The 18,860-nt window shown below is 38.3% G+C and overlaps 1 protein-coding gene across 1 annotated transcript in view; it reads right to left on the reverse strand.

The window, feature by feature from the left end:
- Positions 1-976: 976 nt before the first annotated feature.
- SLCO4C1 (solute carrier organic anion transporter family member 4C1) overlaps positions 977-18,860 on the reverse strand; it is a 70,480-nt gene continuing 52,596 nt past the window's right edge. The window contains exons 6-13 of the mRNA XM_070412388.1: positions 17,283-17,398; positions 15,812-15,956; positions 15,222-15,417; positions 8,851-9,004; positions 5,909-6,099; positions 4,955-5,019; positions 3,392-3,529; positions 977-1,308 (exon numbers count right to left, since the gene is read on the reverse strand). Of these exons, the coding sequence (XP_070268489.1) occupies positions 1,148-1,308; positions 3,392-3,529; positions 4,955-5,019; positions 5,909-6,099; positions 8,851-9,004; positions 15,222-15,417; positions 15,812-15,956; positions 17,283-17,398 (1,166 nt within the window). The 3' untranslated portion in view covers positions 977-1,147. The remainder of the gene's footprint in view (positions 1,309-3,391; positions 3,530-4,954; positions 5,020-5,908; positions 6,100-8,850; positions 9,005-15,221; positions 15,418-15,811; positions 15,957-17,282; positions 17,399-18,860) is intronic.

The following is an 18,860-nucleotide window of genomic DNA, read 5'->3' on the forward strand; positions in this document are numbered from 1 at the left end:
AAATTTCAAGTGGGGATGGCTCAACACTTTTCTTAATCAGTAAAATTCCTGACCAGGCAGATATGGTTTTTGATGATGTTCACTGATCTATTTTCTCCACATTCTGAGTAGACAAAGTTGGCTCAAGTCCAACCTGAATTGATGGAGTGTTGCAACGTTATCAGACATGTGAAATAGCCTATCTTTCAAATGAATGGATCGGTTACAGAGTAGTTTGTTTTAATCAACAATAATAGTGCATGCCTACTATAAGCAAAGCACTATTTTAGATGCTTTAAGAAATGTACTAGCTAATCATTTTTTAATGATAAAAATTAAAGTACTGAGTATCTAAACATTGGTCAAAGTTCATTAAGAAATCTTCTCAAAGAAAACCAATAAAATACATCTTAGTCATGTGTTGCTTTTTAATAAATCTTTTTGTCTCTAATTGGCACTTTCATTTGCTGAAGCAAATTTTTTTCTCCAGGAAGATATGTAATTGAATAACACTTTCACAGATTCATATTAAGAGGTAAGTGTTAAAAACAGCAATATCAACAGATTACCTCCTAGATTTCCTGAGGTAAAGTGAAAATATGTATCAACAATGTTGATATTTCTAAATTCACTATATAGTGGGACACAAAGAAGATAAGCTGTGTTATAATCGTTCGGTAACTTTCTGTGATAAAGGACAGATTAGTATATGGCAATTTAAAAACAAATGATAATATTTAGCTGGTTCTAAATTCATGGGTTTTCAATAATAGTTTTTGAAAATCACACATAAATTTAACAAACTTTTTACACCATAGATTTTAACTAATCGTTGGCTATTTTTTTTCTAGTTTAGTTTATTAGTTGGGAATTTCATACCTAGACAATGGTGTGTGTGTGTGTGTGTGTGTGTGTGTGTGTGTGTGTGTGTGTGTTTTGAGGCTTTTGGTGGGGCTTTGAAGGCACAGGTCTGTTTCTTACATTAAAATAAAACAAATGAGTCCATATATATTTATATGCCATAAATATACAAAAAAAAATTTAATTATAAAACATCAATTTTTAAAATGATTGTCCATATTGAATAGATAATGCTGCAATGGCAATGTGCATTGTTACAAACGGGGGCCAATTCTCCAGCTATAAAACACTCTCCTCTTTTTCTATTTCAGCCTTCATTTCCTGCTTTGTTGAGGTCACAGTCCATTGAAACAGCAGTCAAAACTGAACTCGAATTTTGAAATGACACATCTGTGTCTAATGGTGGAGGATTATACAAAAATACTGCAAGTCCATTGAAGAAAATGGTGATAATTTTACAAGTAACACCTAAATGTAAAAAGAAAAAGTAATTATGCACTGGGCTTTTATTACAAAAATCAATTCTCACTGAGAAATTCTTCACAACTAGAAATTCATTACATTAAAAAGTAGAATTAGATAGGCATTATAGTTCTATGTTTTAAATTTTTAAAACTTTAGGATGAAAAGTGAGGTTCTTCAATAAAATAAGTACACATTTAAATGAACTATCCTGTATTTTCTTTCTAAACAATAAAAACATACAATAATTATTTTACTCTTGGTTATAATTGTGCATACAGTGGGGCCTTGACTTACGAGTGTCCCAACCAACTAACGAGTTTTTCGAGATAATAGCCGTCTCTCGGCCAATTTTTTGCTTTGAGTTGCGAGCTAAAATTCGGGTTACGAGCCAGCTTCAGATACCCCACCGCTAGTTGGCACAGCAAACGTCACAGTGAATGCCACAACATCAACCCAGCATGACGTGTCTCACTCGTTCACTTTTTGATTTGACATACGAGTAATTTGAGTTACGAGCTCTGTCACAGAACGAATTAAACTCGTAAGTCAAGGCCTCACTGTATTTATAAAATAAATGTTGTATAGAAGTAATTCCATATTCCATTTCTAATTTTATTAATACCTTATCTATAAAAAACTACAATCAAAAGTTAATGACAAAGAAAAACAGCTTACCACATCCTTGAACATGAAATAAAGTTTCAGAGTTTTCATGTTCATAATGGAAAATAACTCTAAAAATAAAAAAGCTTTGGAGTACTTAGGAGAAAGCCTCTATGAAAACATATCACATTCAATACTCAACCAAATTTACTTATAAGCATCAACTAAAAATATGAAACATCAAGATTCACTTCACAAGCTTTGATTTGTTTCAAAGAACTCAGATTTTGAGCTCAGCTATATTAAGAGAAACTAGTTCTGGCTACATCACAAGAATTTAAGTTCCAGTCAAAAAGCTAAATGGTCTTACAATGTAGTTTTTGCAATGTAGCTACTTTGTTTGTGTTAATCATTAATATTTTACTCAAAATGTGTATTTGAAAAACAGGAATGAGCCAAGTATTTCTAGGTTTATAGGAAAATTAATTACATAAGTACCATTGTTACAATGTTTTTGAAAAATTTAAAGGTCTGTATGCTTGGGGGATAAAATTAGTCACATTTATCACAGTAGGAAAAGAAACAATTTATCTGTATCTTCTGGTGAAAGAGTACAAACATAATCAATTACATTTTTAAACATGAAGACATTTTGAATAAAAAATGCTTTTTAGCAGGTAAAAGTAGTAGGAAGATTAATTTTTGTCTATTCTAATCAATACTTAATCTCCTTTATGTGTGTGTGTAATTTATGTATTTATTTTGGGAGTGGATATTTTATTACTCTCTCATCATAAATTCAGACAGCGTACTTTGGGTCTAAACACATATAAGAGCAATAAGCTATCCTGCTACATTTGCCAAAATAACTGTGAACACAATTGCAATAAAAATAACACATCATGTAAATATTTTCTATCTAGAATTTCTGTTTTAAAAATATTCTAATTTCTTAGGTTGATTTAAAATAATCTTACTCTTACAAACTAGATGCATTGCTTTGTTTCCTTAATCTTAACTTTCATTTATTGCTTAACCAAGACTCTGTAAGACAGACTGCCAAAGGTAAAGAGGTTAAATATCATGGCTAACTTTCTAAACTTATAAAAAGATTCTCATAACATGCCTTAGAGCCGAGGACACTTCCCTGCCTCTGCTCTATGTGCTTTCCAAAGCCCAGGTACCGAGATGAACACATGTCAGCATCTTAGAATTCTCCTTCGGTTTTTGTTAGATTTCCCAAAAAACTTGTGAGAGACGTTATTAAAAGAAAATTAAATGATATGTGATGTAATGAAAGCTATAATGTTCTTCCATTATAGACTGAGTCTTACAGACTCTGAGTAAAGCTTTTGTATCCTACCTGTACCCAATCTCTGCTTCAGGACTGAACATTTCAAAACCGAAGTAAGTAACAGTAACTTTTTTTTTTAATCTGGACATCATCCATTTACTCTGAAGTTATTAAGAAGTCACTACTTACTTATAGCCACAAGCATACGGGCCATCCTGATGTTATCATAAATCCAGCAGGCTCCTTTCCTTCCACATTCATTAATATCCCAGAGAATACATGTGCTGTCTATTGTGACACCAAAAATAATTGGTCCAGGTATTGAGCCTAGAGGATTATATGTGAAACACACATATAAAGTGAAGATTACAATTTATAGTTACAGAGTTTTATGCCCATGATTATACATATATTTTATACAAATAAGGATAGGTATTAACCTGTCCATTTGCAAATAAATCAGTTCATGTACAAGTAATATGGATAGAAAGAAACATAGATAAAAATTCTAAAATAATTGAACATAATTATATTTATCTAACTAATTAAAAATTATTGTAATAAAAATCTCTGGCATATAGTGCACTGACATTTAGTAAAAGTAAATACTTTAATTCACTGCTTTTCTAATTGTATAAGCGTCTTTGAAATTAGCTATTATACTTCTAAGGAATCAAAATAAATTATTGATGCACAAAGTAAGTACTAAAAACAGTATGTGTGTTATATGTATGTATATGCATGTGTGTACATATACACACATATCAACATATACGTGGATGCATGAGAATGCATGTGTACACACCAATATTAATACTAACATGCTTAGTACTGCTATGTCGAACACACACCCTCCTCCATGTGAGGTCAGAAGGCACAAAGCTTTCACATAATTAAAGAACTTCCAGTTGTTACAAATCAAATACATGATTCGAAGTGGTATTTTTTAGACAAAGGTTTCAGCTCCATCCAACCCATTCTTTCATGAGCTGTGGCATGATAGAGTCAGAAGAGCACTGGACCGAGTAAGCAGACCACTTTCCTACTCTCATTTGCACCATTCATTGTATAACTATAGGCAAGCCCCTGAATCTCTCTGGGCCTTCATGTACTCATCTGAAAATGGGAAAGTTGGTTCAGGTGACCTCTAATGTTCCTACTTTGGGTGAGTTTTTTTTTAAAAATTATCTTAATATTATGTACATAATTTGTCTTTCTTCTTCTTCTTGCATCTGGTATTTTATAAAATTTTCTGGTATAAATTATTTCTTTCATCAATTCTTAACTATTTTTCATTGTTGATGAAACATAATCATGCCCCAAACAGAGATAAATGCAGGAATAAAAAACATTACAGTAGTTATAGATAAGATTAGCAGAATTTGTTGGTAATGGGTTTTATATGAATAGGAAAAAATGTCTCTTAGTATGCTCTATTAGAAATGCATTGATGATCAAAAAAAATATTACATTTCAAATAAATTTGATATACTCTTTAAGGTTATATTTGGAATTGAATTAGAAACAATAGTCAACAAAGTAGGTAGGTAAAAAGTAAAGTCATTATTTGCTTATGTGATATCAAATAATATATCTTTTTAATATTGGAAAATAATTTCTTCAACAGCAATGATGTAGTTTTCTACTGCATTTAAATTAATTACTTTCTTGGCACATACCATAAATAAATAAATCAATAACACTATGAACAAAAATAACCAAGTTACTAATGAATTGAGAAAAATGGCATACCTAATAATCGAAGCATCATAAATTGTATTCCCAAGGCTAGAGACCGTTGCTTTTGATTAACACACCTGGAGACAGTAAATACACATGAAGCCAAAAATGGTTGTATAGCACATTCACACCGTGTCTCAAGTATGAATGAGACACAGTGCTGGGACACAAGAGTTAGAGAGAGAAAAGAGGTCAACTAGTCTTTAAAAACAAACTTGCAGTTGAAAGGTGACATAGATAATTTTTTTCAAAACAAATTTTTTTAAAAAGCAGAGTCCCTATTTTCTAAATAACCCCAATTTCCATGTAGTGAAATATTAAGAGACTTTTTAATGTTTTTAGACAGAGTCTCTAGAACTTCCATTCACCAAGAAGCATGTGAAAAGTATCGAGGAACCACAAGTGAAAAGGGCAAAGTTTATTAGGAGAGAAATAGAAAGGCTGATGAGCTTATGGAAGGGCAGATAGGAAATATTTTTACAACGAAATGTAGCAGGAAGAGCAACAAAAAGTACAAAACACTGTGAAGAGCCACATGACAACTGGCTTCTTATCTATTAGCGCTGTTCACAGGGAGATTTAAAATCACAGCACCTACTGTATGAGGTAGAATGCATGTCATTCTGATTCTGACATATATGGAATGCATTGCATTTCCATCATACTCAGATAGGGTTGAACATATTTCAGCTTACAACTGAAGCCTCAGGAAAGAAGCAGAGAAGCTAACCAAATATATAACAGGTGGACAATGCCAGGACACTTTTCACATACGTGATCTCATTTAAACCTCAGACATCTGGCGTTCAATAAAGTAGGTTTTCTAAAAGCATCAAACTAATGATCTTGCAAGGGCTGAATTCATATTAGAACTAATGGTCAATATAAACCGAGTCCTTTTCTTTTTTTTCTTTTTCATTCAACATGCTGCCTTAGGGATGACAAATTTCAAAATACAATACATACCTTAGGATGGACACAGTTATAGGAGTACCAGCCATAAAGGTAAAAACAATTGCAGCAAAGAAAATGCCAAGGAATATGGGCAAGTTTGTACATCGAGTTTCACATTTTCCAGCTTTAGCTTCATAACTAGAGCTTTCTGCAGGAGGTGTTATTTCTGTTTTCATTTCAATACAGGAACAGTTGTAATATACCTAGAATATTAGACATAAAAATACCGAAAGTGTTTAATTTGAAAACATGTTTTATCATTGTAAATTAGGTGATCTCTAGACATGGTTCTCTCCAGCAGTCTTCATCCATACGCAAGAAATAACGTGAGAAAGAGTAATTAACACTAGGAAATTAGACAAGGGAAAACAAGCAGCCATATTTATGAAGCAGAATCATCTCTATTTGACTTTTGTGTTCATTACTTCAATTTTTAACCTATTATTGACTCAGGATTTATAAAACAAATTGACAAGAATATAACAATGTGTTATCACACTCATTCTACACTGCTTTCAATGAGCATAATTGTTCAAATAATTTACCTGCTCACTTTCTTCATTTCCATTATAGGACACACAAATAAAGCATGCATAGTGACAATCTCACCATTACACTAGTTTAAAAGAACAAACACTATAATTTTAATAAGTGCTTCAGTAAAATTAACTAATGTGTCACAAGAGTTGGGGGGAAAATCACTGCTTTCAATTAAACCTTTTTAGTATAATTTTCTGAACTTGTTGAATTGTTTTACCAAAAGCAAACTGTCTCTCTCTTAAGGACATATTTATGAATATCAAAAACTAGAAGTGATTACATTACCTGGTAGGCTATTTTATGTATAAATAACATATACATATAAAATATTATTTTATGTTAAAATTAAAAATATGAAATGTTGAAAGGCAACATGTAAATAAATCACAAGTATTTCTTTTGCATGAAAAAATCAGATATTTTAAAAATTAGTCATGATTATTTTTTAAAGCCTTTTTATATCTCAGTTCCATCCCTGCAATAAATCTTTTTAAACATTAAAGGACTCAATGAAGTCAGCAGAGCCAGAGAAGTCAAAAGGAAGTGGTGCTTTTATTGTTCGTAAGTCAGAGACCTTTTTGGGTGCTAAAATGTTCTATGGCCCCTGGTACTGATTCAGGACACCCAAACATGCAGATGACACCCCCAAAATAGACTATTTGAGACTCAGCAATCAGATGTATCAAACCGTGAAGTAATGTCGCCTTTTAAATTTTTCAGAAGAAAAAATGAGTTTTTTCTGTCTTTTTTTAAATGTATATATTTTTAATTTTAAAAATTTATTATTGTCAGTATCACAGATGTCTCCCTTTCCCCCTTAGTCCTTCTCCAGTTTTGTCCTGTTTGTGATGAAACTTTATAACTTTCTTGCATTAAAAAAGTATGCATTTGCCTAAATATAGTTGCAGTTAGTGAGCATCTGTTTTTATATTTTGGGTCACTGGTGTTAAATATAAAACTAATATTTCTGTGAACAAATGCGTATAGATAGTTATTACATTACTAGAAGCCCGTTGCACGAAGATTTGCGCAATAGGCCTTCCTTCCCCTGGCTGCTGGCACCGGTTTTCTTCCAGCACCCAGGACCCAGCCCTTTGGTCCGGCTGCAGCGGAGAAGCCAAGCCTCGAGGCTAGGCTTTTCCCCTCCGGCCACAGCAAGGCTTGGCTTCACTCCAGCCGAAGCCTTCAGTATTCGCTCTGTGCCTGCGTAGGCAAATTAACCACCATCTTTGTTGGGTTAATTTGCATAGTCGCTCTGATTGGCTGGTGGGCATAGCAGAATGATACCAATTTGCATGTTTCTCTTTTATTAGTGTAGATTACCAGTGCATTCACCTATCTGAAATATTCTGTAAGAAAAAAATCCCAAGAAAAAATGAGTTGTTTTACATGGAATATCTCTATATATAAAAGCCTAAATGACCAAACGACTGGTTGACCGGTTGCTATGACACCCACTGACCATGAGGGGGCAGATGCTCAATGCAGGAGCTGCCCCCTGGTGGTCAGTGTGCTCCCAGTGGCCCACCAACCTGGCGGCAGCCACTCATTCCCTCAGTAGTCCTGCAGGTCAATCTCTGGAGAACAGGCCAGGCACTGACAGACTGGCGCCACCAACACAATCCTGACCGCACTGCTGGCCTCCTGGAAGTTGGCTTCAGGCACCACAGCCACTTCCCCTTGCAAGACACTCCACAAGGAAGAAATGATATAAAAGCGGCCCCCAGGTGGCTCCCAACAACTGGCGTGAACATCAGTGGGACGGATCTGGATCCTGGGCCAGGCAGGGGCATCCAACCACCCTGCTCAAAGGGCCGATCACTTCCCAGTCCCCCGTTAGCTCCCTCGGGACAGGTACCGGACACAGGGCTCACAGCTGGCAAGCACCGCTGCAGTGGCACAAGCCTCTCCCAATCAGGACTGACTGAGCATGAGCCCATGGCAGGCGCAGCAGGGCCAGGATGAGCGGGAGTGGCAGGCAGGAGGAGCAAGCAGGGGCAACAGGCGGCGTTGGAATGCTGGTTTTGGCCCAATCCCCGCAGGCCAAGCCGAGGGACCCCACCCATGCACGAATTGGTGTGGTCAGGTTTAGTGTGTGTGTTTTTTGGTGTGTGTGTGTGTGTGTGCATGTGCGTGTGTGTGTTTAAGGTAAGAACAATTACCATGAGATCTACGGTCTTAACTAATCCTAAGTGTACGATACATAATTGTTGACTATCAGTACAATGTTGTGCAGCAGATCTCTAAAGCTTATTCATCTTGTGACTGAAACCTTATGACTGGCTTCTGAATGGAGGAGGTGAGCCCGAAAGGAAAGAACAGGCATTGTGTGACTCCATAGCGGGATCAAGAAGGCCATCCATACATAGACAAATACATTGCCTCATTAAGGTGAAGTAGCAGACACAAGTTACCTCTGAAGGTTTCATTGAAACAGAACTTTTACAACCTGCAAAGCAGGGAGAAAAATATTGGACTCCATCTCTGCCACAAACAGGATAATAATGTGACCGCATGCAGTTACAGTTGGCGTTACAAGGAGTGGTCAAGTTTCCCATGTGTCCTGTCCTGTCAACAAGAAATGAAAGACAAGCTAATTATCTCTGTTATAATATTTAATGAACAGTTCAGAAGCATTGCTATATCTTACCATGCAGTCAATTATTCACTCACTCAGCATATATTTAATTACTAAATAAATAAAACAAAATGTCTGCCTTTTCCCGTAGAGCTTAACTTCTTGTGGAAGAGAAAAGAATTTGAAACTATCTATATAAAACCCTAATATGCAAATAGACCAAACAGCGGAACAACCGAACAACCGGTTACTATGACGTGTGCTGACCACCAGGGGGTGTGCGCAGAACATGGCAGCCGTTGGCCCCAGCAGGATGATGGAGTAGGTGAGCGGGTGTGCCAGACCAAGGTGGGGCGCCGGTCGCTGTCATCAGGGGGAGCCTCTGATGGTTACTGAAAATTCTTTGCTCCCGCACTCCGCGTCCCACCCCAGCGCTCACACCTGCTGCCAAGGCCGGAGCCGCCACTCACACCCACTGCTGGCCCCAATCACTAGGCACCGTCAGCAGGTACATGCGGCGGCTGCCAGCCCCGATCGCCCCTGAGGGCTTCTCCACCCCGCCCCCCACTCCTGAGTGCAATCTGAGCAGCAGCCGCCACTTGCATATACTGCCAGCACTGGCCCTGATTGCTCCCACTGCCGGCTCCAGCCCAATCACTCTGCACTGTCAGCGGGTGCGAGTGGGGCTGGCGCCATCAGCGAGTAGGAGTGGCGGTGGCAGGAGCAAGGCTGCCGGCAGACATGGGACTAGGGGCTGCAGCAGGAGAGGCCAGGCAGGGTGTGGAGAATGGGCTGAGACCCGCCCTTGTGCCCACCACAGCCACATGGCCCACAGTGCCTTTCAAAGTGCACAAATTCGTGCACTGGGCCCCTAGTAGTTATAGATTATGTCTGTCAGTGAGAAGAAAAATAGGCAGAGTAAGCAAACATAGTTTCTCATTTGATAGCAGAGAACTCCTTTTTTTAGGGAGGAGGGGCTGATTATGAAGATGTTCTGCAGCATCCACCCCTGGATGCCATAGCATCCCCTTAGTTGTGACAACCGAAATGTCACTAGACATTGCCAAATTTCCCAGGAATACAAAGAAATTTTTAAACCTGAAAGGATGAGTAAAATCATGGTGTTCAACATATTCATTTTATCAACAGGAAAAATGAGGCCCACAGAGATTAACTTATTACTTTTCTTTCTTTGTCAAATATAATACTCCTGGTTCCCAGGCTCAGTGTTGTTCCGAGCTGCCTCTAAATAGGAAGCAATATAAAGGGTTACCCTAAGCAAGGAAACTTCTCCAATCCCATATTTATTCATTGACTCAGCCAATATATATTGAGCAAGTTCTGGGCCCTATGCTAGCTATTGGGAATACAAAGCTGAGTACGCTACTCGTGATCCTCAAAGATTTCAATCTAGGAGTAGAGAGAGATGGACACATAATTATACACAGTCTGGTGAGTGTGGTTATAAAAATGCAAAGTGTAGTTTAGAAGCACTGGGCAATGAGATTTAAAGCAAGCCAACATTTAGATAAGTGGATCTGAAAGGGCTACTGTCTGAAATGAGTTTAAAGGATATGTTAGAGTTAGCTGGGTAAATGGGGCAGGTGAAGGGAACTTCAGAGAAGCTGGTACAAAGGCATAAAGGTGAAAAATATCACCCTCTACAAAAAATATGAATGATGTCTGTGACAGAGAGTGATGGGAAATGCAGGTGGAGACGGGTCAAGGACCAGATTCTTGATGGGCCTTGTTAAAAACAATGAACTTTAACCTATTTTGAAAAGGCAATAAAAGTATATTCAGGCTGGAAAGTGACATTGTCAAAAGGCCATTTAAAAAGATAATCCTAGGAGCTATACAGAGTATGAATTTTAAGAAAGAGGACCAGTTACAATACCCCAGACAATAAGTATTTCTCATAGTTTATGAGGTTGTGTAAAATAAAGCACAAATCACCATTACAAACATTGGATTACCAAAGCAGGCCCGAAGAAACTATAGATGGTCAAAGCAATATAAGAACAATAGGAAATTTTAATAATTAGTAGATTTCTAAAAACATGCTTAATCATCTTTCAATTGAATTTAGTATTTTCCCCATATTAAATAAAGATTTAATAATGAATTCCACCTGAAACCTGTATAATTTTGTTAACCAGTGTCACACCAATCCTATCTAATAATAGAAAACATGGTAATTAACCTTACCTCCGACAGGCTTCCCATTGGCTAATCATGGTGATATGCAAATTAACTGCCAACCAAGATGGCGGCCGGCAGCCAGGCAGCTGAAGCAAACAGGAGGCTTGCTCCAGTGATAGAGGAAGCCAAGGTTCCCGCCTGCCTTGCCAGCCTCTGAGCTGCTCTCTAAGAAACAATGTTGCAATTATAGAAGCTAAAAAAAACCCCAGATACCTGCTTTCGGCCATCAGAGCTGGAGCGAGCAGGACTGAAACAATGTTGCAATTATAGAACCCAAACAGCCAAAACCGGTTTGGCTCAGTGGATAGAGCTTCGGCCTTCGGACTGAAAGGTCCCGGGTTCGGTTCCGGTCAAGGGAATGTACCTGGGTTTCGGGCACATCCCCAGTAGGGCGTGTGTGGGAGGCAGCTGATCAATGTTTCTCTCTCATCGATGTTTCTAGCTCTCTATCTCTCTCCCTTCCTCTCTGTAAAAAATCAATAAAATGTATTTAAAAAAAAAAAAAAAAAAAAGAACCCAAACAAACCCTAGATTCCTGCTTTCAGCAGCCGAGGCCTCAAGTTGGAGCCGGCCTCAGAGCTAAAGCCGGCTCTCAACTCCAGTGACAGCCATAGAAGGTAAATAAATCCCAAACCCCCTGATCGCCCTGCGGCTCACTGCGGGGCCACAACCTCCATATTCGCCCTGCTCTGTTTGTGACAAGGAAAGGCGCCCCAACCTCCTGATCGGCCCTGCTCTGTGCCTGATAGGGGGGAGATCCCCAACCCCCTGATCGGCCCTGCTCTGTGTGTGACAGGGTGGGGCGCCCCAACCCCCCCATGGACCCTGCTCTGTGAGTGACAGGGTGGAGCAAAACCTCCCCATCAGCCCTGCCCTGAGTGCGACAGGGGGAGTGCCCCAACCCTCTGATCAGCCAGCCCTGCTCTGTGTGTGACAGGGGGCGGTGACCCAACTCCCCTATCGGCCCTACTCTGTGCATCACAGGGAGGAGCTCCCCAACCCCCTGATTGGCCCTGCTCTGTGCGTGACAAGGGGTGGCACCACAACCTCCCCATCGACCCTGCCTTGAGTGTGACAGGGGGCGGTGCCCCAACCCCCCAATCGGCTCTACCCTGAGCGAGACTGGGGGTGGCATCACAACCTCCCGATCCGCCCTGCTCTGTGCATGACAGGGGGCGGCACCCCAACTCCCCAATCGGCCCTGCTCTGAGCCCGACCAGGGCCTGCACCTAGGGATTGGGCCTGCCCTCTGCCACCCGGGAGCGGGCCTAAGCCAGCGGGTCGTTATCTCCCGAGGGGTCCCAGACTGTGAGAGGGCACAAGTGGGGCTGAGGGACACCAACACCCCGCAACCCCCCGTGCAAGTGCACAAATTTTTGTCCACCGGGCTTCTAGTCTATACTAATAAAAGGGTAATATGCTAATTAGACCAGGTCAACCAGACATCTCCCGGATGTCTGACTTCCGTACAAAGCCACAGTGGCAGGGGCCAAGGCAGAGGAGGTTAAGGGTGATCAGGCCGGCAGAGGAGCAAGCAGTTAGGGGTGAGATCAGGCTGGTGCGGGGGAACAAGCAGTTAGGGGCAAGATCAAGCTGGCGCAAGGGAGCAAGTAGTTTGGGGACGATCAGGCCAGCAGGAGAGGGCAGTTGGGGGTGATCAGGCCGGCAGAAGAGGGCAGTTGGGGGCGATCACGCCGGCAGGTGAGCAGTTAGAATCCAGTGGTCCCGGATTGTGAGAGGGATGTCCCAGATTGGAGAGAGTGCAGGCCAGGCTGAGGGACACCCCTCCCCCCCGTGCATGAATTTCATGCACGGGTCCTCTAGTAAATTTAATAAAAATAAATAAATAAAATAATATTATTTCAAATAGAAAAAATATAAATATTAAAAATATCTCCTAAATAATCAGTATTATTGATATTAAGCTTTTTGGGTATACTTTACATGAACTTATTAAAAACCCTAATTCATTCATTTATAGTCACAAAAGCTGTTTCTAACCTACCTGTGCTACATGGCAAAGAGCAAAGACTCATCACACCACTGAACTAGAAACCCTACATCTTTGCAACCTCCTTGTTCTTTCTCCTACTCACTCATGGCGTATTTTTAAGTTTCTTAAGTTTGCTCTTTCCATATATTTTTCCTTATACATGTTTCTTGAATGAGACTATTTTGACCAAGCTGTCCATGAAGTGGACATTAAATGCAGGTTACAGAGCTAAAATTAAGAATCTGTGGTACAGGGAAAACAGTTATCTGACAACATCACATCTCCTATGTGGCATCAATGTCTATTTCTTCCTATATTGATATCTATATAAACACACACGTGAATGTGCATGTATGTGTGTGTGAGTGTATACTCACTTTTAGTTTTTTTCCATCACTAACAATGAGTATATACATTAAACACTATCTCTGTGTCCCAGCTCTTGCCATCTCTGGATGACCAACCCCCCACCCCCCACATGCACCTCAAACTGACAACATCTCTCTGGCCTTGCCTTCTGATCAGACTAAGGACAACTCATCGGGGAGTAACTCTTGTTTAAGGTAGAAAATGCCAAAGGGACTCACATCTCTATCATTCATTTGTCAAGATGATAAATTAGTGTTACACTATCCAAAACTTTTTGTTCTTCTAAGAGGAACATACAAAAACAGTCATTTCTTGGGACAGGTTTGGGTGAACTTTACAAATGTGAAAGCCAGGTCTGCCCAACTTGCCTCCATCTATCTTTCCACAGTCCCAGATATTTTTCTACTATTTCCAGGCACAGGACTGAGTCCATTCAAACAGGTCCCTGAACCTAGCCTTCACTTTCTAGCATTTATTGGCTTAACATATCTCCTCTACTCTTCCCTCTTCTAAAATCTTTATCTCTCAAAACTTTTCACATCCTGAAAGGATATTTAATCCCATTTTTCTCTTATGCCATGAAGCCTTTCCTGAATCTAGTCAAAGGAAACGGAGAAGTTCTCTTTCTGAATTCCATAGCCCTTTGTATATCTCTCATTACCTAATTGTTCATTCGCTGTTTTGTTTCCCAGTTTCTCCTCTTACATGGAAAACTCCTTTAGTGTATGGATTTTTGCCATAAGTTCTGCCAGAGGGAGCAGTCAACAAATGCTGACCACATGCAGCGGAGCTGAATTAAACACGGTTTTAGAACACTCACATCTCATTCATGTAAAAGAATGACAGACACGAACAGCAACTACCAGTCCTAACTGTTAATGGCAAACTTTTCCAAAGTGTATCTCCTTAGGTTATCTGAATGCCAAGTCATACAAAATCCTGGAGTCCCTGACCTGGACTACCATCTACCTCAATAGCCTCAAACAATTAAGGCATCACTGCAGGCTATAAAATACTAGTACACTGTCATGCAACCTCCTGCCTGAACACGTGCTCAGCTTAACAAACTTAACTTGTTTGTTAAGTGTGAAACAAACAAGGCAAAGAAAAGTAAAATGGTTAAACCAGTCATAGGTAGAAACATGTTTACAGGTCAGAAGGATAAGAAGTTATTTATTCCTCTACAGAAACATGAACTTCTAAAGCAGATAAAGCAATGATTAGTATCATCTAGGACTAGCTTCATTTTAATTTATCTCCTAACCCATTTTTAGCTCACCTAATACAAGACTTTCACCATAGGGAGGCACTTTCATTTTTTAAAATTTAAATTTATAGGAACAAACAATGTGAAAGCCTCCCTACAATGTGAATCCTTTCCGGGCAAAGAATCTGCTATATTAAATCATTGTAATCTAAGCATAGTACCCAGTACAGAATAGTTGCTCTCTGAATAAATACCCAACTTTTAATAAGATGTCAATTATTTAAACTAAAAAGAAAAGGTGCCTATGCTTACAAAAGAAAAAGCCTTTCAGATAAAAAATTAAAAAGCCAATCTCTCATCATTTTATCATATATTTAGAAATACACACATAGTTTATTACTGATAGTAATATCAAAAAACATTGGAATATACTTACCCATTATATGATTCAGACACTCCCGCAAATGGCTCATTTTCACAGCTGGCATAAACAAATACAAAGCTGAGCACAAGTGCAATTAAAGATGTGAGCAAAGCAAACTTCATTGTGTTTTTACATGTCATTCTGAGCTTCGAAACAATAAAACCACCTAAAATCTGACCCAGAGCAGCTCCAGGAATTAAAACAGCCCCTAATGAGAAAGAAGACAGAAAACATACAAATATACTCAGTAACTCCTACCAACAACTGGAAAATATCAAAAACAAACAGCAAATTGGTTTTAACATATGAAAGCACTCATGATTTAGACACATGAATAAATGATTTGTTATATTAAGAGATTAATAAAATTAATGTTTTAAATATTAACATTAATATATAGTCTATTAGCTATATAGCTATACAGCCTCTGTACCTATCAAGTTCATGTAAAATATTGTTTGATGTCAGAAAATCAGAAACTTTTATCAACATCAGTATAAAGATTAAATTTCAAGGACTCGGCTATCTAAAAGTATATGCTATTCCATTAAACATTTAACATGGTACAGTAAGATTACATTAGAACAAAGAAAATGTCTTACCTCCAAGGGTAGCTGCAAAACTGGATGATAATCCAAATTGATTTTCTATAAATTTAGGTAAAAATGTAGCAAATCCAGTAGTAACTAAGGCTTCTGTAGAAGTTGATATAACTAAACACATAAAGACAGTATTCCTCAAGGAATTCTAAAGAAAAAATACAGTTCACCAAATGAATAACTATGATACAGCACAGAATGTGCAAAATACAGCACAGAATGGCAACTTTTTAATAATAACCATATACTTATCCATAACATTTCAGCTTTTTCCTCCAGCATAAAAGTATAAATATGGGTTAAAAAGCTTTATTTAGAGAATGTTGAGAAAATGTACCTGTGAAGCACTTGAGAGGATTGACAAATGATGCATCAGTAGGATGACTGTGCGTCATATGCAAGGGACCAGAAAAAGGAGGTAAGAGCCCACTTGGAAAGCCGACCTTCCCCAGTCTTACTGTAAAATCTCCACACAATAAATCTGTCCCTTATCTGACATTTGTATTGTGTTCTGAATTACAATGTCCAGTAAGTGAAGAACTTGACTGTGAGCATAAGAATGGCCTTTAAGTATCAAACTTGTAGTATTGTTCTATGAGTCTACATCTCAGTAGTTCAGAACCTTAAATAGGCATAGAGTTAAGTCATTTTTAAAAAGGTGTCTATGTTGCTAGACTTCTCAGAATGTTATCCATCTATCAGAAGGGAGTATAGACATTCATTAATTCAATATACTTTACCACACATCGAAAACCAAAGTATAGTTGGAATATTAAATACAAAAAATTCATAAAACCAACCACAATACACACACACACGCACGCACGCACGCACGCACGCACACACACACACAAACACAAGAGTCAGAGGCAGATGATCTAAGAAAAAGTAAATAATTACAAATCTCAAAAAGGTAAAATTATAAATTTCTTTCTGTATAAAACTTTTATGATGCTAAATAGAAAGAATGCTTTTCTGCTGAGTTCAAAGAAATAGACCATTAACACTTGTTTCTTTAACCTCAAGTTCAATCCAAGTAACCACTAACCTCCACTTCTTTCACAAGGCAAACATACAGGTTTGGCATTCTCAAATATATATTTACAATGCAATGATAACTGATCAATACATTATATAAAGGAAATGGCATGGAATAACGGGTTATTGTGCTAATAAGGAACCACTTAATATTGATATTGCCAATAAGATAACTCATGTTCTTTCAACCATTCTATTCTGAAATAGTTTTCATTTACTCAAAGCTCAAAGAAATTAAATCTGGAGAGTTTTTTACAAGAGCTAGAATAATAGTAAATAAGCAAATAGCAATGAATGCATTGTGGAAATAGTCAAACAACAATGCATTGTGGGAATATTTGTATAGCTATATATGTGTTTATGTATATTTGTAAGGTATACATATATCTACATATGTATGTGTGAGGGGGTGGGTGTATGAACCATGTTATTTTACCTTTATTGCAGCTGGAAAATCTTTAAAACTTTTCCCAAAATCCTCGTCTATATGATCTAAGGAACTATTACTCTGATGAGTCTGGGAAGCTTTTCCATCTTGAATGTTTGCTGTACCTAAAAAATAGTAAATGTACTTGCTCTATCACGTCATTCTTCATTTAAAAAATGCTTTTTAATTGACACACTTCTACACGTATATAAATTCCATAACATAAGAAGCCAGTTCCCCTTTTTGTCAAAAAAAACTGTATAAATATCCATGTCTGCAATCTGGCAAGAGTTAATATTATTACAATTAGCAAAGGAAGTTCCAACTGGTCTAAAATTTAAGATGAGACACTCTTCCTCTAATCACATATTCATTCTCTTTATTTAAAAATCTTTCTTTAAAATTATCTCTTTTGTTCAAATGTTTCTCTTTCACATCTTTTATATATTAAATAAAGTATGTTTGTGGCTTTTTTCTTTTACTCTCTTTAATTCTAACATACTTTGCAGATGAAACAATGTTTAACATCTATTACCAAGTCCCTTTGATTTTTAATAATGGTTCTGTGAATAAATCTGAGAAAACAGTCAATATATTGAATCATCAGTTGGATATTCTAAGGTAGAAGGAAAAAAAAAAATCAGCCCAGCCAGTGTGGCTCTCTTGTTGAGGACTGATCCATGAACCAAGAGGTCCCCAGTTCAATTCCAGGTCAGGGCACATGCCCGGCTGCAGGCTCAACCCCCTGTACTGGGCATGCAGGAGGCAGCTGATTGATGTTTCTCTCTCATCGATATTTCTTTCTGTCCCTTTCCCTTCCTCTCTCTTAAAAAATCAATAAGAACATCTTTTTAAAAAAAAAAAAAAAAAAAAAGCAATGGTTTCATCTACTTCTACTCTGTCGACATTTGTTTTACCCATTTCCAAATGGTAATTATCTATCCTGTTTTAAATAATAGAAACAATACCTGAGCCTAGAGCAGTGATGGCGAACCTATGACACACGTGTCAGAGGTGACACGCGAACTCATTTTTTTGGTTGATTTTTCTTTGTTAAATGGCATTTAAATATATAAAATAAATATCAAAAATATAAGTCTTTGTTTTACTATGGTTGCAAATATCAAAAAATTTCTATATGTGACACGGCACCAGAATTAACATAGGGTTTTCAAAATGCTGACACGCCGAGCTCAAAAGGTTCGCCATCACTAGCCTAGAGAAACATACATACGTCTATATAAGCAAACAACTATGCATTATGGAAATATTCAAACAACAATGCATGTCCCATCTAATAAAGAGGGAATATGCTAATTGACCCTCACGCTGTTGCAAAGATGGCAGCACCCACAGCCAATAAGGAGGGAATATACAAATTGACTGTCCGTCCTCAAAGATGGCAGCACCCACAGCCAATAAGAAGGGAATATGCTAATTGATGCCCCACCCTCAAAGATGGCGGCACCCACAGCCACAAGATGGCCAGCAGGGGGCAACCAGGCCCGCAGGGGAGGGCAGTTGGGGGTGACCGGGCCAGCAGGGGAGGGCATTTGGGGGGGACTAGGCCTGCAGGGGAGGGCAGTT

Source organism: Myotis yumanensis, unplaced genomic scaffold, assembly GCF_028538775.1.
Source record: "Myotis yumanensis isolate MYYU_CA2020_CCGP unplaced genomic scaffold, mMyoYum1.0.hap1 SCAF_4, whole genome shotgun sequence".
In the NCBI taxonomy this organism is placed as follows: domain Eukaryota; kingdom Metazoa; phylum Chordata; class Mammalia; order Chiroptera; family Vespertilionidae; genus Myotis; species Myotis yumanensis.